Genomic DNA, 16393 nt, shown 5'->3' on the forward strand with positions numbered 1-16393 from the left:
CGTAGTGGCTGCACCAAGTTGCATTCCCACCAACAGTGTATCAGAGTTCTTTTTCCACGTAGCCAATCTGACCAGTGTGAGGTGATATCGTTGTGGTTTTGATTTGCACTTCCCTGATTACTAGTGATGTTGAACATCTTTTCAGGGACCTGTTGCCATCCATATATCTTCCTTGGAAAAGTGCCTATTCAAATCCTCTGTGCATTTTTTAATCTTTGTGGGGGTTTTTTGGTACTAAGTTGTATACATTCTTCATATATTTTGGAAATTAACCACTTATGGAATGTTTGATTTGCAAATATCTTCTCCTATTCAATAGGTTGCCTTTTCATTTTATTGATGATTTCCTTCACTGTGCAAAAGCTTTTTAGTTTGATGTAGTTTCATTTGTTTATCTTAGCTTTTGTTGCCCTTGCCTGAGGATACTGGTCCAAAAAAAATATTGCTAAGACCAGTGTCAAAGAGCTTACTGCCTGTGTTTTCTTCTAGGAGTTTTATGGTTTCGAGTCTTACATTCAAGTCTTTAATCCATTTTGAGTTTATTTTTGTATATGGAGTAAGAAAATGGTCAATTTTCATTCTTTTGCATATAACTGTCCAGTTCTCCCAACACCATTTGAAGAGACTGTCTTTTCACCATTGTATATTCTTGCCTCCTTTGTTGTAGATTAATTAACCATATGTGTACAGGTTTATTTCTGGGCTCTCTATTCTAGTCCATTAATCTATGAGTCTGTTTTCATGAAAATACCATACTGTTTTGATACTATATCTTTGTAGTATAGTTTGAAATCAGAGAGAATAATGCTTCCAGCTTTGTTCTTCTTTCTCAAGATTGCTTTGGCTATTCGGGGTCTTTTCTGGTTCCACACAAATTTTAGGATTCTTTGTTCTTGTTCTGTAAAAAATGCCATTGGTATCTTGGTGGGAATTGCTTTGAATCTGTAGATTGCTTGGGGTGGTATAGCCATTTTAACAGTACTAATTCTTCCATCTGTGAGCACTGTGTATCTTTCCATTTATTTGTCTCATCTTCAGTTTCTTTCATCAATGTCTTATAGTTCTCAGAGTACCAGTCTCCCACCTCCTCGGTTAAATTTATTCCTAGATATTTTATTATTTTTTATGCCATTATAAATAGGATTATTTCCTTAATTTTTCTCTCTAATAGTTTCTTATTTGCATGTAGAAACGCAACCAATTTCTGTATGTTAATTTTGTATTCTGCAACTTCACTGAATTCATTAATTAGTTCTAATAGCTTTTTGGTAGTATCTTTAGGGTTTTCTATAAATGGTATCATATCACCTGCAAATGGTGACAGTTTTATTTCTTTCTGTTGATCTGAATGCCTTTTACTTATTTTTCTTGCCTAATTGTTGTGGCTAGGACTTCCAGTACTACACTGAATAAAGTGGCAAGAGTAGGCATCCTTGTTTTCTTCTGATGTTAGAGGAAAAGATTTCAGCTTTTCACCACTGAGTATGATGTTAGCTGTGGGTCTGTCATATATGGCCTTTATCATGTTGAGATATGTTCCTTCTATGCCCACTTTGTTGAGAATTTTCATGATAAGTGGATGTTGAATTTTGTCAAATGCTTTCTCTGCACTATTGAGGTGACAGAAGGATTTTTAATCCTTCATTTTGTTAATGTAGTGTGTACCATGTTGATTAATTTGCAGATGCCGAGCCACCCTTGCATCCCTAAAATAAATCTCACTTGACTGTCGTATGTGATTCTTTCAATGTACTATTAAATTCTGTTTGCTAATATTTTGTTGAAAATTTTTGTATCTATGTTCATCAGGGATATTGGCTGTAATTTTCTTTTTGTGGTGTCTCTGTCTGGTTTTGGTATCAGGGGTCATAAAATGAATTTGGAAGTGTTTCTTCCTCTATAGTTTTTTTTTCAGTAATTTGAGGAGAGATACTAACTCTTTAAATGTTTCATAGAATTCACGTGTGAAGCCATCTGGTCCTAGACTTTTGGTTTTGGGGAATTTTTTTTAAGATTGTATATATTTATTAGAGAGAGAGAGAGAGAACGAGCATGAGTGGGAGGAGGGGCAAAGGAACAAGCAGATACCCCGCTGAGCGAGGAGCCTGATGCAGGGCTAAGTTCCAGGACCCATGAGATCATGACCTGAGCTTTCAGACACTTAACCAACTGAGCCACTCAGGTGCCCCTGTTTTGGGGGAATTTTTAAATTATTGATTCAATTTCATTACTTGTAATTGGTCTGTTCAGATTTTCAATTCTTTGTGATTCAATCTTGGAAGATTGTGTATTTCCAGAAATTTATCCACTTCTTGTAGGTTTTTCAGTTTGTTGGCTTACACTTTTTCATAGTAGTCTCATGATTTTTTGTATTTCTGTGGTGTCAGTTGTCACTTCCCCTCTTTCATTTCTGATTTTATTTATTTGGGTCCCCTCTCCCTTTTTTTCTGATTAGTCTGGCTAGAGGTTTATTGATTTTGTTTATCTTTTCAAAGAGCCAGCTTCTAGTTTCATTGATTTTTTTCATTTTTTTAAGTCTCTATTTTATTTATTCCCTCCATTCGTTATTATTTTCTTCCTTCTACGAACTTTGGGCTTTGTTTGTTTTCTACTTCCTTTAGGTATAAGGTTGGATTGTTTACTTGAGATTTTTCTTGTTTCTTGAGGTAGGCCTCTGTTGTTCTGAGAACGGCTTTTGCTGTATCCCATAGATTTTGGGAAGTTGTGTTTCCATTTCATTTGTCTCACGGTGTTTCTTTGATTTTCTCTTTGATTTCTTCATTGATTCATTGGTTGTTTAGTAGCATATTTTTTAGTTCCTAAATGTTTGTGTTCTTTCCAGTTTTCTTCTTGTAATTGATTTCTAGTTTCATGCCATTCTGGTCACAAAAGATGCTTAATATGATTTCAGTCTTATAGAATTTATTGAGGCTTGTTTTGTGGCTTAGCATGTGATCTATCCTGGAGAATGTTCCATGTACACTGGAGATCAATGTGTATTCTGCAGTTTGGGGATAAAATAGTCCATATGTGAGTCCATCTGGTCTAATGTGTTGTTTAAGGCCAATGTTTCCTCATTGATTTTCTGCTTGGGTGATCTATGCATTCATGTAACTAGGGTATTAGAGTCGCCTAATATTATTTTATTACTGTGAATTTCTTTATTTCCATTAATACTTCTTTTATATATTTAGATGCTCCTATGTCAGGTGCACCCAAATAAATAAATATTTATGAATAGTATATCCTCTTCTTGTATTGACATGGTTATCATTATGCAATGCCCTTCTTTGTCTTTTGTTACAGTCTTTGTTTTAAAGTCTATTTAGTCTGATATGAGTACTACTGTTTCAGCTTTCTTTTCATTTTTAGTTGCATGGAATATCTTTCTGCATCCCTTCACTTCAGTCTGTGTATGTCTTTGGTTCTGAAGTGAGTCTCTTGTAGGCAGCATATAAATGGGTCTTGTTGGTTTTTTTTTTTTTTACCCATTGAGCCACTCTGTGTCTTTTGATTGAAGCATTTAGTCCATTTACATTTAAAGTAATTAAAGATAAGTGTGTATTTATTGCCATTTTGTTCATTGTTTTCTGGGGTTTTTTGGTAGTTCTCATTCCTTTCTTCTTTTCTTGCTCTCTTCCCTTGTGATTTGACAACTTTCATTAGCTTTATGTTTGGGTTCCTTTCTCTTTATTTTTTATGTATCTATTGTAGGTTTTTGTTTGTGGTTTCCAAGAAGTTCATATATATTGTCCTATATTGTCATATATGAATAGCAGTGTATTTTAAACAGGTAATTGCTTAAGTTTGAATGCATTCTAAAGTCGCTAACGTTTGACTGCCCTCCACCACATTTTATTTTTTGACATCATATTTTACATCTTTTTGTTTTGTGTATCCCTTAACTATTTATTGTAGTTATAGTTGATTTACTATTTTTGTCCTTTTTTTTTAAAGATTTTATTTATTTATTTGAGAGGAGAGAGCATGAGGGGGGAAGGGTCAGAGGGAGAAGCAGACTCCCTGCTGAGCAGGGAGCCCGATGTGGGACTCGATCCTGGGACGCCAGGATCATGACCTGAGCCAAAGGCAGTCACTTAACCAACTGAGCCACCCAGGCGCCCCTTACTATTTTTGTCCTTTAACCTTCATACTAGCTTTCTAAGTGGCTGACCACTGCCTTTACTATACATTTGCATTTATCAATGAGTTTATTTTTTAACCAGTGCGTTTTTTTCTTTCATATATTTTCTTTTCTCCTACTACAGCCTTTTCTATTATACTTAAAGAAGACCCTTTAACATTTCTTGTAAGGTGAGATTAGTGGTGATGAACTCCTTTAGTTTTTGCTTATCTGGGAAACTTTCTGTCTCCTTCAATTCTGAATGATAATTTTGACAGGCTCTGGTTTCAGTTGTCAGTTTTTTCCCTTTTTCAGCACTTTAAATCTATCCTCCCACTTTCTTCTGGCCTGGAAAGTTTCTACTGAAAATCAGTTGATAGACTTAGGGAGTTTCCCTTGTTTGTGACTGTTTTTCTCTTGTTGCCTTTAAGATTCTCTCTTTAACTTTTGCCATGTTAATTATAATATGTCTTGGTGTGGATCCCTTTGGGTTCATCTTGTGTGGGATTCTCTGTTCTTCCTGGACCTGGATGTCGGTTTCGCTTCCAAGGATAGGGAAGTTTTCAGTCATTATTTCTTCAAATAAGTTTTCTGTTCCTTTCTCTCTCTTTTCTCCTTCTGGGATCCCTATAATGTGAAAGTTATTATGCCTGATGTCTTGAAGGTCCCTTAAACGAAGGTCCCTTTTTTTGTTGTTGTTGTTCTGATGGGGTAATTTCCACTCTTCTGTTTTCCAGGTCACTAATTCATTCTTCTGTATCATCTAATCTGCTGTTGTTTCCCTCTAGTGTATTTTTCACTTCAGTTATTACATTCTTTAGTTCTGATTGGTTCTTTCTTACGTTTTCTAACTCTTTGAAGTTCTTACTGTGTTCTTCCACATTCTTCTCCCAAGTTTGATGAATGTCTTTATGACCATTACTTTGAACTCTTCCTCAGGTAAATTACTTATCTCTGTTTCACTAGGGTTTTTCTGTGGTTTTATCTTGTTCTTTCCTTTGGAACATGTTTCTCTGTCTCCTCATTTTGTCTTACGTTCTGTCTATTTCTATCAATTAGGCAGAGTAGCTACTTCTCCCAGTCTTGAAGAAGTGACCTTGTGTAAGAGCATCCCCTGTGTAGGCTGCATGTGCCTGGTGGCTTTGGCAGGCCAGCTGGAGCTGGAGCAGGTGCAGGCCATGGATTCATAGGGCACGCTGCATCAAAACTGTTCTGGTGGATGGCTAGAGTTGGAGCGAGGACAGACCACGGAGTCCCAGGACATGCCATACTGGGAGCCAGTGCAGGCCAGGAGGTCCTGGGGCACACTGCACAAGGGATTCTCTGGCAGGACAGCTGGAGCAGGCATGAACAGGAGTGTTCTGGGTGTGCCATGCCAGGGCTGCCCTGGTGGAATGGCTGGAGCAGAGCAGGTGTGAACCAGGAGGTCCCTGGACATACCATGCCAAGGCTGCCTTGGTGAGATAGCTTAAACTGGAGCAAGCATGAGCTAGTGGGGTCCCAGGGAATACTGTGTGGGGCTGCCCAAGTAGGACGGCTGGAGCTGGAACAGGCATGAACCTGGGGGTCCCAGGGCATGACATGCTGAGGCCTTCTTGGGGGGACCGTAGAGCTATTTTAAGCCAGAGGCCTGGGGCACAATGGGCAGCACTAGCAATTTGGCTAGAGTGCCTCAACCCTACTCCCACCTACACTATCAAGATGGAAGAGGAACATTAAAAATGACACTTGCCATCGCCCCCCAACCCTGGAGAGAGTTCCAACAGTTTCCATCCATTGACAGGTGCTCTACAGTTAGTAAATGGATTTCCTTCACTTTAGTCTAGTTGCCCTTTAAACTACTGCTTTTTTGCTGCCCCAGGTGGATGAATCTGCCCATGGGCCCCTTGGTGATATGGGGTTTCCATCATTACCGTGTCTCTGTCTCTCCTACTCTTCTCTTCGTGGTCCTCCTACTGTTTGCCGTGAGGAAACTCAATCAGCCCTCAGTTCTTCTTCAGGAAGAATTGCTCTATATGTAGGTATAGATAGAGTGTGTCCATGGGAGGAGGTGAGTCAGAATCTTCCTACACTGCCATCTTGGGCCACCCTCTCCACACAGTGGATTCTTAACAAATGTCATACCAATATCATCCCTTATTCCCATGCCATTTACTCTGAACATAACTTTTAAAGTACTCGCCTTTTTATCCCTAACATTTTTACAACCTCATTTTGTGTGAGTCCTTTTTCTCATAAGGATATATGAATTCTTTGTGACATGATCTTTCTAGCTTTGGTACATACACTTTTAAAATCTGAGCTTAATTTCCACAGTAAATGGTTTTTAAATAAATGAATTAATGCCTGATTTGGCTGGGTAATAAAGTGGGCAGGGACTGTAGAGATATCTGCATGGTTGTTTCATTCATCAGCTTTTGATACAATTAACCAGTGCAGAGGTTGGAAGTATTGAGAGAGAGATTTCCTTTCTACTTGATAAATATCAAGCAGGTCATTCCCATTCTGGGACAAAATATGGATGTACTTTTCCCAATCCTTTCTGTTAAATACAGCTAAAATCATTAGCTATTATATATAAAACAAACACAAGATTGTAAGAAAGAGAGAAGGCAGATCAGCTAGGGCATTAAGGCCCGAAAAAGGCATGGAGATTGGTTCACTGGGTTTTCATTTCTCCTCATATAGCTCAGAGTGGATGCTGGAAAAGCCAACAACCTGGAAATGCCAACAGGCACTGATATTTTTAAATAAAAATAAAAGCCCCAAGAAAGCCAGCTCTCTCTAGTGAAAGAACCAGGAAGTATCATAGGAAGAAGAAAACTTTTAGACAATAACTGCTCTGTTGCAGCCAAACACTGGGGTGGGCGGGTGGGATGGCCACGTTTCCACCCTCATCAGGAAAGGCAAAGTTAGAAGACTTGACTTCCTTCTCCCCTTGCCCAACTGTAAAGAAATACCTGTCTGCCCCCTTGCTGGTTTTGTGTTGGTGGATGCCTGTTAAAATAAGTGCTTTTTCTGAAATCCAAAGTCTTATAACACGAAAGATGTTCAGGATACAATAGAACATCGTTCCTCATATCAAGAACCTGGAAAAGTCTCAACTTGAATGAGAAAAGACAATCAAGAGATGCCAAAAGTGGATGACATAAATATTAGAATTATCTGGACAAGAATTTTAAAGGAACCATTATAAAATGCTTCAACAGAGCATTTAAGAACACACTTGAAACAACTGAAAATATAAAGTCTCAGTAAAGAAATAGAAGATATAAAGAGGAACCAAATGTCAATTGTAAAACTGAAAAATACAATAAATGAAATTTGAAAATTCAATGAATGAGCTCAAAAGTAGAATGAAGAGAACAGAAGAAAGAACCTGTGAACCTGAAGATAGAATAATAGACATTACCAAAATGAGTAACAGGGAAGCACAGACTAAAGAAAAAAAAAAGGGACAGAGCCTCAAGAACCTAGGGAACTATAACAAAAGATCTAGCATTTGTATCATTAGAGGCCCAGAAAGAGAGAAGAAAGAGTATGGGGCTGAAAATTCTTTCAAAAAACATTCAATGTAATAATGGTTCTAATTTTCCCAAGTTTTGCAAAAGACCTAAACATACAGATGCAAGAAGCTGGGCAAACTCCAAACAGAATAAACCCAAATAAATTCATGCCAAGACACATCATAGTCAAGCTTCTGAAAACAAAAGTCAAAAAAGAAATCTTGAAAGCAGTGACAAATAAACACCTTACCTATAGAGGTAAAATGATAAACAATTTGAATGACAATGCAGTTAGAAACCCTGGAGGCCAGAAGGAAGTAGCACATCACTTTTTTTTTTTTTTTTTTAAGTGTTGAAAGAAAAAGAAACTGTCAACTTAAAATTCTATACGCATGGAAAATTCCCTTTAGGAACAAAGGACAAAAGCCATTCTAAAATTGACACGCATCGGTGGCCAGCAGACCTACCCAAACAGAATGGCTGAAGGAAGTTCTTGAAATAGAAAGGAAATGATAAAAGAAAGAATCTCAATAAAATAAATGATATCAAGAAAGAAAGAACAGTGGAAACAAAAGTAGGGTCAATACAATAATATTTTCTTCTCCAGATTTCTAAATTGTATTTGGCAATTGAAACAAAACTTGAAACATTGTTTGGTGTGGTTCTCCAATGTGTATAGAAGAAATATTTAAGACAATGAAGGAGGTAAGGTTTCTATACTTCACTCAAACTGGTAAAATGACTATACCAGTAGATTGTGATAAGTTATGTATTAATGTAGCATCTGGGAAAATAATTGAAAATCTGTGCAAACAGATGAATTCAAAAACACTGAAGATAAATCAAAATAGAATTCTATTTTTATTATAATTTTTTTCTGTTCTTGTGGTTGCCAGAGGTGGGGGTGGGAGGGTGGGAGAAATAGGTGAACTGTCTTTGGTTTTTTAGTTTAAATAGAGTGAGTTTAGGGGCACCTGGGTGGCTCAGTCATTAAGCGTCTGCCTTCGGCTCAGGTCATGATCCCAAAGTCCTGGGATCGAGCCCCACATCGGGCTCCCTGCTTAGCGGGGAGCCTGTTTCTCCCTCTGCCTACTGCTCCCCCTACTTGTGCTCTCTCTCTGTCAAATAAATAAATAAAATCTTAAAATAAATAAATAAATTGAGTTTAAATAGATATATATACATACACACATATAATTATATAATTATAGATATATATAATTCTGAAACATTTTAGAGATGGTCGAAATTATGAGAAATTTATTGTGGCTGAGGTTTAGGGATAGACCCACTGAGGTGAAGATGGAGATCTGATTGAGGCCAGACCATGAAGAGCTTCAAAAAGCCGTGTTGAACAGAAGACTCGTTCTTGGTGCTATAGCAGAGCAACAAAACCTTTTATACAGGACCAGTAGTCCTATCAGTTTTGTGTCTTGGAAGATGATTTCAGCAACAGAGAACCTCCTTGTGCCATCTTTTACCATTTTCACTTCGCATAATGTGAAATTCAGATCAATTAATATCAATAAAGATGCTATCAAAAAAGGAATACTGTTGCCAGAGCACTGATCACACTTTGGAAATCGAGCATTTGGAAATCAATACCGAGTTTTGAGTGAGAAGGTGCTTTTGCCCCTTCTAAAATATCATCATCTGGCCAGTGTGAGTGGGGTGGCCACAGGAAGTGAGGCCGCTGCTGGGCATCACAGCTGTCCACACAGTGCCAACCAGGCAGAGAGCCTGCCTCCAAGTTACTTGTGAGCTAAAGCGTGTGGACAGCTTTGGGTATTTATCCAGGCCTCACAATACACTTGGCAGGCATGAGCACCCTTGACTGTGAGATCCAGGATTTGTCATTTGGGTTCCAGATCTTTTCTTTTACTGTCTGTATGCAGACTTTGCCCATGCAGGATTCTGAAAGGAATGTGTCACTGCAGCCAAAGGAGGGGACACAGCAAGCAGATCATTTAGAATAAACCCAAGACTCTCCCAAAGGTATATTTGGTCTTGACCACTCACAAAACTAGCAAAACATTGCATGAAGTCAAAATACAAAAAAGTAAATAAACCATCCAAGAGAGAACTGTGCTTAACTATACAGATGAAATTTAGAGCACATTTAAAGAAATATTCTCTGAAAGGAAGAAGTGTTAAAATTGGAAGATCACAAGAGGTGCTGAAGTCCCCTTAAATTTTTTATGGGAGAAGAGAGATTATACCTCTTCTAAAAGGTTAAATCCTTTGTTTTAAAAAACTCATTAACCCAACGATAAATTTTCTCTATTGATTTTTTCATTCAGCAATCACATGTAAATGTCCATTACGTCCCAAGCACGGTGCTAAGTTTGATGACACAAAGACTTTTATTCCATTATCTCAGTAATGTTGTCACATCTGCAAGCACCGTGCCACCATGTTCCTGAAATGGCATAGGGTCCAAAAACTCTCCTAAAAGTTGTCAGGGACTGTGTCATCATCTCAACTAATCTGTGTTATCATTTTAGGAAAAAGTTAAATTTTTAACTCTGTGAATTTTTTAAAAATATCTTCTGTATGGAAGCATGACAACAAGTTAGTACACTAATGTGCTCAGTCTAGGACTGGAAATATATTGAGTCTAAAGCCCTCTTTCCAGAAGGTCTTTCTGATAACATCTTTTTCTCTCTTCTTGATTTCCATGACTCCCCAGAGCCCTCCGGGTTTAACCGATTTTAATCCTTCTATTAGTTCTACTGTGTAGTGATGACCATCCCCAGTGTCCTCGCCTCTCCTGCCACCCTCCCCTCCCAGCTGCAGAGGCCCACGACAGCAAAGCAGCTGCCCACACTCATGGCAACAACATCTGCTATGCCGAGGCCAGAAGGACTCATCCCCCAAAGACCTGCCTCAAGACCAGTTACCGGGGCAGCCTTTGTGGAGGTTGAGACAGTTATCTTGATCCCACAACTAGAGCCATGACAGTCTTTCCAGGCTCCCATGCTTGACATGGATTGTTTCTGGTGACATATTCTCTACCCAGACCATTAAAACACAAATAGATTCCACCCTGCCCCCAGAAACATGGTAAGCCTCATGGCCCTTACAACCAAAGCACTAAGAAAAAACTAAAATTCGTGGTTCTCTCAACTGTTTTAAAAACAAATAATAGTTATGCCAATACAACTGTCATTTTAAGTGAATTTCCTAATCTAAGGAAGGAAAACATAAAAGTATAAGGCTTTTCTGCCAATCTAATTCAGATCACAGATTCTCTCTCCTTGGGCTAGTATGTCTCATTACTAGAGGACAGCAGTCGTAAAAGGAAGGCAGCATGGTAACTGTTTAATGGACATTTTTTCAGAAATTAAAGTGCCACTTTTCAAAAGACAGTCAATCACTTTGTGGTGCGAGCCCCAGGGAACTGCACACACATTGCTGTTTCTACTGCGCACACAATGCCCAGGTACACACAGCACCAACATCACATGTCCTTTGTTGTTTGAATTAAAGCAAGTAGAATGTACTGCTCAGTGATCAAAGCCTTTGACCATCGTATAAAATCCATCAAAATACTCTATTCATCATCATTTCCCCATCTTCAGCAAATGTTATTCCAGGGTATGGCGGGGAGAAGACACTTTCCTGCACCATGCATTGCTTGCTTTTGGGGGGCTTTGGGGGGAGGGTGTTGTTTGGTTGTTTGGAGTTCCCCCCCCCCCAGTGTTTTGGGGTCTACTGACAAACTCTTATGGATCTCAGATGTTTATGTTTGGTCAGAATCTAATAGTCTTTTTTTTTTTTATGACTCCATTGATAGAAGCCATCTCCACTCAGCCAACAGGAAAAATGGACTTTAGTTCATAAAGGAAGAAAGAAATATTACAGCCCTTTGATGGTTAACTTTCCCTTCCCCACCTCTGTCTAAAGATCCAGGATTCCTCACTCAACACCAGACACAAACGGTAGTCTGGTGAAGAAATCACTATAGCTCAGGCAAGGCATAAAGGTGCTGATGTTGTCTGATGTTGAAGAATTTTGTCAGACAGTAGGTATGGACCATGACATTGTGGGAAGAAATGAGAACCACTAGGGAAGGTTATGTTCCAGCTCCATTTTTCTCTAACCCTGTAGTTCAAAATGATGCTTCCAATTTCAGATATACATCCTGCAAGAGAGTTTCTTGTCTTGTCATTCTTCTAGGAGAAGCAAGGCTCCAGTGAATATTAACCCCCCTCCCTGTCCCCACACTGAGGATTTATGAGAATCTGTCCCCAGGCAAAACACTTGTCAAAGATTTAAGGGGTAGGTGAAAGGGTCGTTCACCTTATCCAGGCTCCTTTGCACTTAAGGCCATAAACCCTGATAGGCTCCCCGCCCCCCGCCACCGCCGCCGCCCTGGCCTTCACTAATGTCCAGTCCTGATGGAGCAGTAGTCACAGCTGGAAGTGGCAAGGAGATATTTGCTGACTCAACATTAAAAAGTGATCACTGCATTTTCTGGGTTCAGAATTTGACCTCAAAAAAACAGATTCAGGGGCGCCTGGGTAGTGCAGTCGTTAAGGCGTCTGCCTTCGGCTCAGGGCGTGATCCCGGCGTGCCGGGATCGAGTCCCACATCGGGCTCCTCCGCTGGGAGCCTGCTTCTTCCTCTCTCACTCGCCTGCTGTGTTCCCTCTCTCGCTGGCTGTCTCTATGTCACATAAATAAATAAAATCTTAAAAAAAAAAAAAAACAGATTCAGGCGTGTTACAATGCAGTTAATAAAGGACTCTGAAGATGTTGAATACTATGTGAGTACCGAAACTTTCTTTTTGGCTCGGACACTCTTTGGGTTGGTGTGTTCCATCTTAATTTTTGTGGTTAATTAATTACAATTAGAAAGTGTCAATTTTTCCTGTTGTCTTTGAGTATATAATGACTTCTGGCAAATTTCAGCATGGATATGAACATCAAGCATTTGAACATGGGAAACATTTGAACATTTGAAATGCTGTTACTATAAACCACTGCACTGGGGTTAAATTTTAAAGTCTGGAATATATAAAAATGTGTAAAGGATGGATCTTCTGTTCTTTAATAAAGAGCTCAAAGAAAGTACTGTTTATACAGCGAGCCAGCTCCTGCAAACACTCCAGCACTCAACTCCTTGGGCAGGAAGAGGTGGGAAGCAGGACTGTAACTTTGATGATCCCACAGACTCCAGAGCCTTTCAGTGGGCCATGAAAGCACAGAGCAGAATGCTGGGCCCTTCCTCACAGCCCACTTCCTAAAATAAAGCAAACAGACATTTTCAGTCTTCACAAAATATTTCAAGCATTTTGGGTTTCCTTGCCTTTTTGTAGCTGATCAAATTAGGGGGTGCCTTTGCAAAGCCGTTCCAAGATACAGTTATTCTGAAATGACACCACACTCCCTTCCAAAATGACCACCAAATAACAAGTGCCCGACTAAAGGGGCACCAACTTTCATTCCCAATTTTATTCACATACATAATTTTTTTTTGAACCATTAGGATGCCTTTGACCTGATGATTGCTCTCCAGGTTCCAGGTGATGGTTGACAGACAGGCAGCCCCCTCTGTGCTCCTTGTCTTCTTGGGTCGAATGACAGCTTGCTCGGTGGTGTTTTGTGTTTGCTCACTTGGCTTTCCTTCCCTCTCCTTCCCGGGGGGCCTCGTGGGCTGGCAGCGCCGTGGTCCAGCAGGCCAACTGCAGAGCCTCCGTGCCTTCCAGCAAGGGCAGCAGCAGCGGCAGCAGCAGCAGCGGCAGCAGCTCGTCCAGTGACTCAGAGAGCAGCTCTGGATCTGACTCGGAGACTGAGAGCAGTTCCAGCGAGAGTGAGGGCAGCAAGCCTCCCCACTACTCCAGCCCCGAGGTAAGAGCCCCTCCCTCCCAGCCCCATTTCTCTCTCAAAGGTGAGCACAGTAAATCCCTGCAATCTGGTTCTCACACCTATCCCCTCCCCCACCCCCTCACCCTGCATGCTGGGACAGCGAGGACTGGCCTGGAGGCCACCACCCCTCGGCAGGCAGCTGGTCATGGTTTGTTTGGGCTCATCATTTTCCCTACTCTGCCCCTTCCTCGCAGTTCTCCTAACAGAGCTCCTAATAGAGCTCCCTTTGAAGTACAGAAACTTCATCTTTCATTGTCCAAAAATCTCTGTGTTAACTTCCAGAAATTTCCAACTATGCTGTACACATCACTGCCCGGAAATAACCTCTAGATCGGGTCTCCCTAAGGGTCAGCAAAGGCAGTAACTAGACAGGGCAGTTCAGTGCCTGGGAAGTGTGGCCACCCATAAATCAGGGGGAAAGGAGTTTTATGGATTAGACATGGTTAGAATCCTACCTTTTTGCCGTTTATCACGGATTAGAAGAACAAGGGCTATAAATATTAATAAAACCTTCTTAACTGTGTTTTCTTTGTGAAAATATAAAAAGAAAAATTAGCATCAACCTACAAATAATAATGAAACCTTTTATAGCTATGATGAGTATCTATGTGGAAGATTTAGGTGTCTCATATAAAAGCATTATAAGGTACCAATAAAAACCATTGCTATTTCTACTTTAAACGGGAAAGGGGGAAATTAAATAGTAATTCAGTGCATGGAGATTCTTGGGAGAGGATTGAAAGCAAACTTCTCAAGTCCCTGGATCTGTATGTAAGGTAGACTTTGATCGCTAAAGAAGGCATAAAATATAGTTTCTCCTTGGGTATATAAACATTTGACATTACCATGGATGACAGGATTTTTTTTGCCTACAACCCTCTGTACCACTTTGGGGCCAAAATTTCTAAATAGTTTCTGAAATACACCCGAAACCAGTTTGGCAAACGGTGGCATTGAGAGGGGACCAGAGCACCATTAGGGCCTGCACAGCCCATGCTCCAGCTTGGTACCCGTGCTCAGAACATCATGACACCCAGAAGCAACTGTGTTTTTATCTGCAGTTCATAGACTGGCTCTTAAATTCCCTCAGGTTTTTCCCCTTCCAGTGCCCTCCCAGGAGGCTGAGGCTTTTTGCCAAAGCACCGAGAATTTCCCCACACTGCTCATTCCTTCTTCAGCACCTTTCTGCTCTGCACGGAGAGCTCTCCATTCATCTCCAAATCAGCCCCTTCTCCATCTCTCCTCCATTTTTCTCTCCTTTCCATGATGCTCACCTCCTCTCCCCATCCCTCTCTCTATTTCTATCTCTATCTATCAATATAAGGGGAAGGCCCTTAGCAACAGTAACCTGTAATGTTGATATAACCCTGACTTCCCCAGAAAATAAATTATTATTCCTTCTTCATAATTTCATTCATTCACTCATTTAGTGTTCATTCAACAAATATTTACCAAGCATCTGCCACAGACATGCTGCTTGGCTTTGGAATACAGCAAGTATCTGAAAGAAAAGGTCCCCGTCTTCAGAGAACTGACATTCTAATTGGAAGAATTTGAAACAAACAAACAAACAAATACAGGCATTAAACAGTCTTCTTCAAAGTCAGCTTTATGCTATAATTTGTTGAGAAGCTCCAGAATATTTAGTTATAAGAAATAACTGGGTACCAGAGACATGGCAAGAGCCAAGGGGGCCATTGAAGGTGCATAAAAAGTATTAGTGTCCATGAATAACCCTTCCCCTCCTCCAGTCTCTTTGTGACTTTGAAGGTTAAATTCATGAATGTTGAGTCTTCTTTTCATGCTGAAATGTAAATCCTGGAGCAACTGGCTAAACCTAGTCCAAGAGAAGTACAGTTAAAAAGTGCTTGAAGCACATTCTTTCTAAATGTCATTGAGATAATTACGAAGACTGAACTCCTTGGTGATGAAAGGAAACCCTTGTCGAGCGAGCTTCTAGCAGCTCTCAGAGGCCCCTCACCAAGGAGAGGGAGTGCAAGTCTAGTAAAGCGGTCCTAAAAGTTTAAGTTGCCTGCAGCCACAGGCTTTCAATTCTTGCTTCTCCGCAGAGGGAGTGCAGAAGTGACAAGCAATGTATTAGCCATGCCGCATGGTATTTCTTTCACTGGAATGGAAAGTATCAGTTGGAGTAAAAGTAAGGTTTCTTTTAACATTTTCCCCAACATTAATACAGACATTCACCCCTGAGAAATAAAATGAGTTTGCAGAATGAAAATCGCAAAGATAGGAAGTAGCATTATGTGGCTGACCCTCTCCAGCGTCTCTGTTTTACTGGGACTGAGTTGGCCCAGGTCACCTTAAGAAGAGCGGTGAGCCTCGTCATCCTGACCCCCAGGAGACAATCGGACTGTGTATATCCACACCCCTGCTGCTTTGCAGCAAAGTGCTCCTGGCACTCACTTCCCACCTGGTACCATCCTTCTGTGGGAGTAGAAGGAGGCGCTCCTGATGTTCCAAGGCACGTGCATGCTCCCCTACAGCGTGCCAGCACTGGAAACCCACTGAGCACACATACACAAGCCCACGGTGCTCCCTCGAGCAGCGTTCCACAAGTAATAGGCCCTATGTGGGACAAAGAGAGCCTGGTCACATGATGTTGAGGAGTGTCAGGATAAAGTCAGTTTAATCCATCTCTCAGGGCAGCACCCAGCCCTTACTATTGCTCATGTAAACTGTTTTTTATTACGGCATTTCCCAAACTTACCTGACCATGGAAACTTTCTTCGTGGAATATATAAGCCAAACACACATTTTGGAAAATGGGGCCCTAGATCGTTCTTGAAAATGAGCAGAAATGTGATGCAAGTCACCCCTTGATTGAACAGGCTTCTCGTTAATTAGGCATCTGTGGGGTACATGGCAGTGGGTGCTAT

General features: G+C 40.5%; 1 protein-coding gene across 1 annotated transcript in view; it reads left to right on the forward strand.

The window, feature by feature from the left end:
* Nucleotides 1-16393, forward strand: part of AFF3 (ALF transcription elongation factor 3) — a 514329-nt gene that overhangs the window by 451985 nt on the left and 45951 nt on the right. The window contains exon 11 of the mRNA XM_044378704.3: nucleotides 13295-13481. Coding sequence (XP_044234639.1) covers nucleotides 13295-13481 — 187 coding nt within the window. The remainder of the gene's footprint in view (nucleotides 1-13294; nucleotides 13482-16393) is intronic.

The sequence above is a fragment of the Ursus arctos genome, unplaced genomic scaffold, assembly GCF_023065955.2.
Source record: "Ursus arctos isolate Adak ecotype North America unplaced genomic scaffold, UrsArc2.0 scaffold_8, whole genome shotgun sequence".
NCBI lineage: Eukaryota > Metazoa > Chordata > Mammalia > Carnivora > Ursidae > Ursus > Ursus arctos.